At 36.7% G+C, this 10,000-nt stretch overlaps 1 protein-coding gene across 1 annotated transcript in view; it reads left to right on the top strand.

Annotated features, from left to right (window-relative positions):
* Positions 1-3,797: 3,797 nt before the first annotated feature.
* The window catches only part of calr3a (calreticulin 3a), a 6,358-nt gene continuing 155 nt past the window's right edge, over positions 3,798-10,000 (top strand). The window contains 9 exon segments of the mRNA NM_131047.2: positions 3,798-3,974; positions 4,740-4,841; positions 4,932-5,135; positions 5,257-5,351; positions 5,436-5,645; positions 5,726-5,839; positions 9,078-9,221; positions 9,461-9,553; positions 9,669-10,000. The exon segment at positions 9,669-10,000 is cut by the window's right edge and continues 155 nt beyond it. Coding sequence (NP_571122.2) covers positions 3,884-3,974; positions 4,740-4,841; positions 4,932-5,135; positions 5,257-5,351; positions 5,436-5,645; positions 5,726-5,839; positions 9,078-9,221; positions 9,461-9,553; positions 9,669-9,872 — 1,257 coding nt within the window. The 5' untranslated portion in view covers positions 3,798-3,883 and the 3' untranslated portion in view covers positions 9,873-10,000.

Genomic DNA, 10,000 nt, shown 5'->3' with positions numbered 1-10,000 from the left:
AACACTTTTATCTTGTTTAACTGACGGTTGGCAAACCAACTTATTGTGCGTAATCAGCCACCTTCTGCATTGAAGTATGGAGCGCAACATGAGCTACGTCCCAAATGGCAAACTATGCACTATGTATGTACAGTAGTGTCGTCCCAAATGGAAAACTAAAGCTGCGTCTCAAATGGCACACTATACAGTCATGCACTATGCACTTACACACTCAGAAGCATAGTATATGTATGTAGTGTCGTCCCAAATGGCACACAGTTTTTTTTACTAAGCGAAAATTCAAACCATTTCCCTGATGACGTTTGACGGGCTCCAAATCAGTGAAATAAATGACCAAACTATCAAGTAATACCTGCCATGAGTATAACTGCATTCCCCACCGGGAGGTGCTATAATCACTCTCGTAGGAGAATTTTGCTTTCACCATCCAAAATAAATTAAAATATCCAACATGTGCGCCCGATAGCTCCGCCCCTTCCATTATGTGAGCAGACCTGCGGTTGTTGAGTGCATTCGCTGCTTCCCAAATCGCATACTTATGCACTATTCTTCGCCATTTTGTAGTATAAATAGTGTAAGTAGTGTGTTCACCACTTTAATTACCCGGGTGATGCACTCATTCAGCCGCTAAAATGAAGTGTGGAATGATGGACACTTCACACATTCAACGACCGCAGGTTTGCTCATGTAGCGGAAGGGGCGGAGCTATCAGGCGCACATGGTGGATAACTTTATTTATTTTGGATGGTGAAAGCAAAATTCTCCTACGAGAGTGATTATAGCGCCTCCCGATGGTGAATGCGGTTACACTCACGGCAGGCATTATTTGATAATTCGGTCGTTTATTTCACTGATTTGGCAAACGTCATTAGGGAAACGGTTTGAATTTCCGCTTCGTAAAAAAGCATTAGTGCTCGATTTGGGACGACACTACATACACATACTATGCTGTTGAGTGTGTAAGTGCATAAGTACATAGTGCATGAGTGCATAGTGTATAGTGTGCCATTTGGGACGCAGCTCATTGTGTCCATCATTCCACACTTCATTTTAGCGGTTGAATGAGTGCATCATCCAGGTAATTAAAGTGCACTTAATATTTTTAGCGTTTTTAGTGTGAACGCACTTCTTACACTATTTATACTACAAAATGGCGTAGAATAGTGCATAAGTATGCGATTTGGGATGCAGATAAATAGTTTTTTACTAAGCGGAAATCCAAATCGTTTCCCTGATGATGCATGACAGTTGCCAAATCAGTGACCAAAATACCAAATAACACCTGCATTGAGTATAACTGCATTCACCGTGGCAGTATAATCATTTACATTTTTTTTTATCAAATTTTGCAGTCCTGTCACAATCACGTCCTTCCTCCTGGTCTTTATACATTTCGTTTGTTCACACATTTCTTAGTATTTAACATTATAGATACATTTCTGTTTCTTTGTCCCATATGTTCTGCGTATGTCTCATATGCAATTAATCCTTTTCCTTTAGTCATGCTTACATTAAAGTTGATATGTTTTTCTCTTTTTTTGATGGTGTTTCCATCTTATCTACTTCCTCATTGCCTGCTATTTCAACATGTGCCAACAAAACCAATAAAAACTGGCTTGGAGAAGATACTGTATATGAAAATGGGAAGATACTATATATGAAATATTAAATGTTATATTAAGGGCTGCATGGAGGCAAAGCGGGTAGCATGTTCGCCTCACAGCAAGAAGGTCGCTGGTACAAGCCTCTGTCTGTGTGGAGTTTGCATGTTTTCCCCGTGTTGGTGTGGGTTTCCTCAGGGTGCTCCAGTTTCCCCCACAAGTCCAAAGACATGTGATATAGGTGAATTGGGTAGGCTCAATTGTCCGTAGTGTATGTGTGTGGATTTTTCCCAGTGATGGGTTGCAGCTGGAAGGGCATCCACTGTGTAAAACATATGCTGGATAAGTTGGCGGTTCATTTCGCTGTGGCGGCCCGATTAATAAAAGGATTAAGCCAAAAAGAAAATTAATATTACATTAATAGTATACAGGCCCGGCGCCAGGATGGTAAAACTGAGGGGGCATTTTAATCGCATAGGGGGGCACTAGACTTTTGGTCCGTCTTGTTCTTTTTATTTAGGCTATTTATTCACATTTATTATTACTTTGCATTGCTGCCTAAGTTACTGACTTAAGGCAGTAATATACTGTTTATAGTAATAATAATATGCACAGTTTTGCAATTACTGATTTTTTTCAATGAAGGTAATGCAACGATACCGTTTATTAACGCAGACAGATCATGGCTTCAGCGGGAAACGAGTGCTTTAAATCCTATTTTATCCTCCATATTTCTTTCCATTTTATTTCAAATAATAAGCCTATAAATGTTTAAAGTTGTAGGTAAAGATGTCAAACTATGCCCACACATGCAAGCTAACCCTCGGTTAGTTTATATCGGTCTCGTATAACCGGTAAATAAATATAGTGAAATCAGCTTAACTGAGTCATTACGCTTCACGTAGCCTATTACCCCACCAACATCAGTGTTAGGAAAAAGTTACAATCTAAAGTCATTTAAAAAAAATATTTAGATACATTTGATGGCATTAGTGTAGCCAGAAAAATACCTAAGAAAGATACCTAAATTCAGTTATTACCGTGAAAATTTGTCAAAATTTGTCATGGATAGGCTAACACGCAACTCAATAGGCTATAAAACGTTTTTCATCATTGTAAAGGTAAAAATAAAAATATTATGTTAGGCTATTATTATTATTATTATTATTTTTATTTTATTTTTTTATTTAAAGATTTACAATGACAGAACAGTGGTATAGGTGTCTCATGTCATCATATACAATAATAAAGCAATCTATTATACAATTGTCCATCTGCTAATAATTCAAGTCTTTTGTGAAGGGTAAAATTAACAAAAAATTAATAAATTAAAATAAAAATTAAATAAAAATCAAGATACATTCTCCAAAAACTCCCATAGAGGATTCCAGATATGCCAGAAATCATCAGATTTCTGACGCAAGACATAAGTCAGTTTTTCCAAGGGTAAGAAAATGGCAACCTGATTTATCCACATATTGACAGAAGGAATGTTAGGAGAGGACCACAGCAAAAGAATACATTTTCTTGCAAGATATGTACAAAAGTGTAACAGATTCTAGTCCATGACTAAGTTGTAGAGCAGTTTTACAATTCAGAAGATAAACAGCTGGAGAAAGAGCAAAAGGTTTACCTAAAATCTTCTGAACTAATTTGTGAATTTCTTTCCAGTATGTCTATGTTAGGCTATTATAAGTGAGGTTTTTTCTGTGATATTGTCCCGTTTGCATTAGTAAAAACGCCATCATAAACCATAAGGTTACTAGGCCTTCCCGTCATTTTATTTATTTATTAAGCCAATTTTAATGTGTTGTTTTCAGGTTATTTTTATTTTGTAGGGCCATGAGCTACAAGGCAAAACAAAATCAATATGCTAACTGTATTTTAGCTATTTTTAGCTGATAGTATACATTTAATTTGAAAGTGTAACATTTACTATTTCACATACAATATGTTACCGTGCTCATAAAAAGCTACACTTTGCTAAGCCGATTGAAAGGAGCTATTTTTTAACTCAAGAATCTCACTATACTTGTTTTCATTTCAACAAACTTCCTCATTTTGCGTCACGTCACGTACGTCGCAGAAGCCCCGCCCACCGCGCTGACTCCTCTTGGACTCCTCACTCGTGGTCTCCTCCGATTGGCTGCGCGTCCGGCCAATGATCCTCGGCCATCTGTGCAGGAACACTACTGAGCCATATTTTACTGACCATTAGCTCGAGCGGCGTTCATTATTATATCAGGATCTTCGTCAAAAGCAGGTCCTTTAACCGTGCAGAGATGCGGATCACTGCTGCAGTGTGCTTTATTTCTGCACTGGCCTTCATTGCGCACGCAGACGTCTATTTTAAAGAGCAGTTTCTGGACGGAGGTAGGCTGAATTCCACTTCTATGGTCGTGCATGACACATTCTTCACTATTTCAGATTCAGATCAAAGTGTTTGTTATGGAAATGCGACGATGATGATGTATTGAGCATAATTACTTTCATTTTAGTCATCGAAGCTTGTCAAAAATTCCACTTTTTTATATATATGTTGTATTTATTTGCATTCCCAATCGTGTTATACAGCCTATGTTGTGTTAAAATAATATAATGAACACGATTTTTTAATATGAATATGATTTTGGATTAATAATACATGCATTAATACGTTTCTAGAAATGACTTTGAATCAAAGTCTTGGGTTTTGGTTTCAGTTCACTTTCTTGACCAGAAAATGATTCTTGTTGTATAACAGCAACAATGAGATGCTAAATATGTATACATGTTCTGCTTTACTTGCCATAATTTGCATGACTTAAATGATTTGTAGTCCAAATTCAGCCAGGACATGCTGGTATTTTCATCAACAGCGTGGAGCTAAGGGGGGGAAAAGCAGTATTATTTAGAGTAGGAAGTAGAATAAAACTCCTAAAACACAACTGTTAATCCGATCAGAGTACATAAGACATTAAGCATCATAATATTAGTATAAACAGTTTAAAATGCAAATTAATGATATTCATAAGATAATTAAGGCCGTTAAAAAGTGTTCATGATGGAATTAAAAGAGGCAGAACATTTTAATCAATATTTAAAAATATAAATAATGTTGTTGTGCATACTTACTATATTCGTAAACTTGCTTTCTAGATGGCTGGAAAAGCAGGTGGGTGGAATCCAAGCACAAGTCCGACTACGGCCAATGGAAACTGACCTCAGGGAAATTCTACGGTGATGCTGAGCTTGATAAAGGTCGGCGGTCACAACTTCTTTTATAAGAGCTTAACTGCTTATGCAAATATCTTAATTTGACTTAAATTATTATTTTTTTTTCCCCTCAAGGTCTGCAAACAAGTCAAGATGCTCGGTTTTATGCTTTATCCAGTCGCTTTGATTCATTTAGCAATGAGGGCAAAACATTAGTGATCCAGTTTACGGTGAAACACGAGCAGAAGATCGACTGTGGCGGTGGGTATGTGAAAGTCTTCCCCGCCGAGATGGACCAGACCGAAATGCATGGTGAATCGCAGTATTACATCATGTTCGGTAAGTCATAATTAATGTATTCATATATAAAATGCCAAAAAAAAAAATCACAAAGCAAAACAATATTTAAATTTTACTTTCACTTTCACCAACTGTGTTTTACTTTCAATCTTTGTCATAGGGCCTGACATCTGTGGCTACAGCACCAAAAAAGTCCACGTCATTTTCAACTACAAAGGCCAAAACCACCTAATCAAGAAAGACATCAAATGCAAGGCATGTTATAATAAATAATCAAAATGTCTTGTCAGATTTCCTTACAGCCGTTATAATTTAATATCTCTTGCTTTGGGCCATCAGGACGATGAACTCACACACCTGTACACACTGATTCTGCGACCAGACCAAACTTATGAAGTGAAAATCGACAATGAGAAAGTGGAATCGGGTTCCTTGGAGGAAGACTGGGATTTCCTTCCTCCCAAAAAGATCAAGGATCCAGAGGCCAAAAAGCCAGATGATTGGGACGACAGGGCGAAAATCGACGATCCTGAAGACACTAAACCCGAGGCATGTTGTGATATTTCAAAAAGTTATACTTAAGATATGAGTCCAGTGGTGTATTAAGACTTTAAATCCCTGCATTATAGGATTGGGACAAACCTGAGAATATCCCTGACCCTGATGCCAAGAAACCAGACGACTGGGATGAAGACATGGATGGAGAATGGGAACCTGCAATGATCCCAAACCCAGAGTACAAGGTATAAAATGACAGTCCTCAAGTAGTTGATCTTACTATTTTAAACTCCGAGTGGTCAGATTGCTTGAGTTTAATGGTTTTTGGGCACTTGGGGAGCCAGTTAACATCACTTTCTACCAGGGCTGGCCGATATGACAAATAGCATCACGATATAGGTCCCCAGCAAACAATTTTGCGTTTAATATACGTCTAATAGACATGTAAATATAGACAGCTTGGCTAAAACAAGGCTTAACTTGGGCTGTCAGTGAAAATCTAATAGACGGATAGCCCAAAACTAGACTAGTCATCAAATAGACAGACTTTATATGTGTAGTCATCTTATTTCGGTTTATTTGATGACTAGTCTAGATTTGGCCGATTTGTAGACGTCTATTAGATTTTTCCTGAAAGTCCAAATTTAGCATTGTTTAAGCCAAAACGACTTTGTTTGGACGTAGGCAAGGGCTGATATAAGATTCTGACAGTATGATAACCTAGGATAAAAATATTGCTGTGTGATTACTGCTCTAAAATTTATTTTAAATGTCTGGGTAAAAAAAACAAAAAAATTTCCTTTTTTTTAACACCAATACATTTTATTTTGTGATATTTTGGAGCAGTAAACACGTCAGGCCAAATTTAATTAAATCATTGACTTCTGCAGTCTTCATCAGTTTCAAAAACACATTTCCAACTTAAAACAGCATTTTTGGAGACCTTTTTTGCTGGAGATACTGTTGTCCTAAAAAAAATTTATTAAATTAAAAAACTACACGTACCTTAGGAACGGTATTACAAAAAATGTTGGCTGTTTTAAAACCTTGACCTTTCCAAACCGCAGAATACCTTGAAATGGTTATCGTCCCATGCCTATTTAGACATCTTTCAAAAAAAAAAAAACACTTGCTGGGTCATCTGATATCCTGAAAGTCTCTCATATGTGATGAATATCACAAAATCTGACGATTCAATAAGATGATAGGTTACCCTATGTTACGAATTTAAGATAGATTTTTATTTGTTCCATATGACTTATATAGTCTAAACTGATCTTCCTGCAAATGTTACTGCTACCTGGAGGTTTAAGCTGGGCGTACACGATACACAATCTGATGGTCGGAAGATTTTATGTCCACCCACAAGTCACAAGCGAGTTTGTGAAAATCGTTCGGATACAGTGACCTATAACACGTTTTCATGACTTGGTGAATTCTGAAGCAATCGCAAGAAATTGCACGCCAGTTACATGCACAATAAAACGTATAATAACTATTTATACAAGCCTTAAATGTTTGCTACAGAACACCTATATTCCTTTTGAACATCTGGACAGCAGTAGGTACGCCTGGTCACTCTGAACATGAATTATAAAGCCTCGTCTGCTGTAAATGATCATCTCTGAAAACCCTGTATCCTGCGTATCCTACAGCGCTAGTGCTCGGTGATCTATGAATTTGTCCTCCTGATTTGTCACCTTCATAAAAATTGACAAGTCAGCTTGTTTAACACTAATGCAACATGAACATGAATTCAGATTCTGAATTTAAAAAAATTAAATGTGTGATGATCTCGTAAGTTCCTTTCAGATGCGATGAGCCCAAAGTATATGAGTATCAACGATTTCTACACCACTTCTTATGGGATAAAATAATTTAAAAGCTTGTACAACTACAAAAACTGCACCATGTACGCCCAGTATTAGGGTTCAATTGCAAGTAGGTATGACCTTTCTGTGAGTTTTTGAGAGCAATTGACATTATTATCTTACGATCAGAGTGGTTGTACATCCTTATTTTGGAGCAGTTTTGGGTTCCTGGGAGACAAATAAAACAACTTCCTGTAGTGTGGGCTCCCGGTAGAAGCATTATGGGTCAATCCTAATTAATTTCGGACATTCATTGAGCTAATAAGAGTGATTTAATGATTCCATCTCATGAGCAGATATAGAATATACTAATATTTTAAGATCTTCCTAATGTGTAAAATCACAAGTAGCTTAAAAGTGGTCAGTTTGGTTGGTTAATTGTTTAAAACGAGCTTTATGTGCTTGAGAACAGATAAAGCTACTTTTATCTGGCCTTTTCTTCAAGTTATCTTCAATGACAATTCCTGATTCTATTTCATACCAAACATGATGCCATAAATTGCTTCAAAGTGGTCAGTTTGGTCTAGTTGTCAAATCACAAATGATGGTTTATGATTTGGCACTTGGGAGACCATTGAAATCTACCCTGCATTCAGAGGGTTTAGAGTTTAAAGTATAAAGTAAGTTGGTTGAATTGTGTTTTAGAAGTTCTTGAGCAAGGTTAACAGTCTTGGTCAAGATTTTCAGGTTGTTTTAGACCAGGGGTGTCAAACATGCGGGCTGGATCAGGCCCGCAAATGGGTTTAATGTGGCCCGCAAAATGATTCTGTAAAGTATGAAAATGAAATGCAATTTTTCAATAAAAGAAACCGCTGTTCCAATTGTGTTCACTGAATGGCGCAAACTATTGCAAAATGTTCATTTCATCCAATCCAGATGCCTGAATCAGCAGCAGTGTGACAGCGTTCTCCAAGAGAAAGACCACATCTATGCCCTGCCTTACCACACTGAGGTGTTCAAGAAAACAATTAAACGTTAAGTCAGTTTAGTGGCTAATGTACGATATAAAAAAGGAGGCGTGGCACCCAACCACACCCCTAAACCTAAACATCATTGGTGGATAAGCAAATCGTATTAAATTGTACGAATGAGATTGTATTCATATGAATTAGCCACTAAATAAAACAAATTACGACTTGCCGTGAGATCATGTCTCCAGTTAAATGTTTTTATGTTGATTGTAAAAAAAAAAAAAAAAAAAAAAAAAAATATATATATATATATATATATATATATATATATATATATATATATATATATATATATATATATATATATATATATATATATATATATATATATATATATATATATATATATATATGATTTTACCAGTCCGGCCCACTTGGGAATAGATTTTAATCATGGGCCCATGAGCTAAAATAAGTTTGACACCCCTGTTTTAGACCTTTTCTGAAATGACTGTATTAGTGATTGGTTCAATCAACTTAAGATGGCTTCTCAATCAAAGTAATAGCTCATTATGTAGGAATCAGTTAATCCTTTACATCTCGTAGTTTAGCAGATGCTTTTGTCCAGAGCGACTTCAAATTAGGAAGGCATTAACCAACTCCATGTGAAGAGACCAACTAACAAAGTTCTGTTTATGTAGGGTGAGTGGAAACCCAAACAGATTGACAACCCCTCCTACAAAGGCACCTGGGTTCATCCTGAAATCGACAACCCAGAGTACGCGGCAGATGACGCCATTTATAAGTTTGACAGCATTGGTGTTCTGGGACTGGATCTTTGGCAGGTATGGTCTAGATTGGTTTATTGTTAAATTAGCATCGCAAATGAAGTTCAAATGCAGGTTTTTCTCTGGTGAAAATTAAACCAGTCCTATCAGAACTTCATTTGTTTTCAATTCTGCTAATCACCGTTACATATTTGGGGCTGTTTTTGTGACAATTTTTTGCAAATTTGGTTATTTTTCCATTCTTTAACTAGTTTACTTATTTTTTTATTTATTCATTCTTTATATTTTTTTTACAGGTAAAATCTGGAACAATCTTTGACAACTTTTTGATCACCGATGATGTCGAGGAGGCTGAGAAATTTGGTACAGATACATGGGGTGCGACAAAGGTAATAAAACTATGGCTGTTATTGAGTGTTGATTTTCTATATACCTTTGATTAAATGTTAGATTAACACAGAAGATAATAAACGTTTCTCACCAACATCGATTTTTATGTTTCAGGGACCAGAGAAGAAAATGAAGGACCAGCAGGAAGAGGAAGAACGGAAAAAGCGGGAAGAGGAAGAAAAGAGCAAAAAGGATGATAATGAGGAAGATGAAGAGGACGAAGATGAGGATGAGCCAGAGGAGGATGATCATACAGAAGAACCTCCAGAGGAAGAAGAGGAGGGTGAGGATGATGCGCTCCCTAAAGATGAATTGTAAAGAAGTCTCTTCCTGAATGAGCAGATCTGATGTGGTTCTTAAGTCTTTTTCTTTAAATGAGGTGTATAATTTGACCCCGCCCCCTTTCTAGTCACATGTCGCATCCCTGAATTCAGATTTCTTTTGGT

This window comes from Danio rerio, chromosome 22 (assembly GCF_049306965.1).
Source record: "Danio rerio strain Tuebingen ecotype United States chromosome 22, GRCz12tu, whole genome shotgun sequence".
NCBI lineage: Eukaryota > Metazoa > Chordata > Actinopteri > Cypriniformes > Danionidae > Danio > Danio rerio.
The sequence above is the reverse complement of the archived record's forward strand: the minus strand, read 5'-3'. Positions and strand labels throughout refer to the sequence as shown.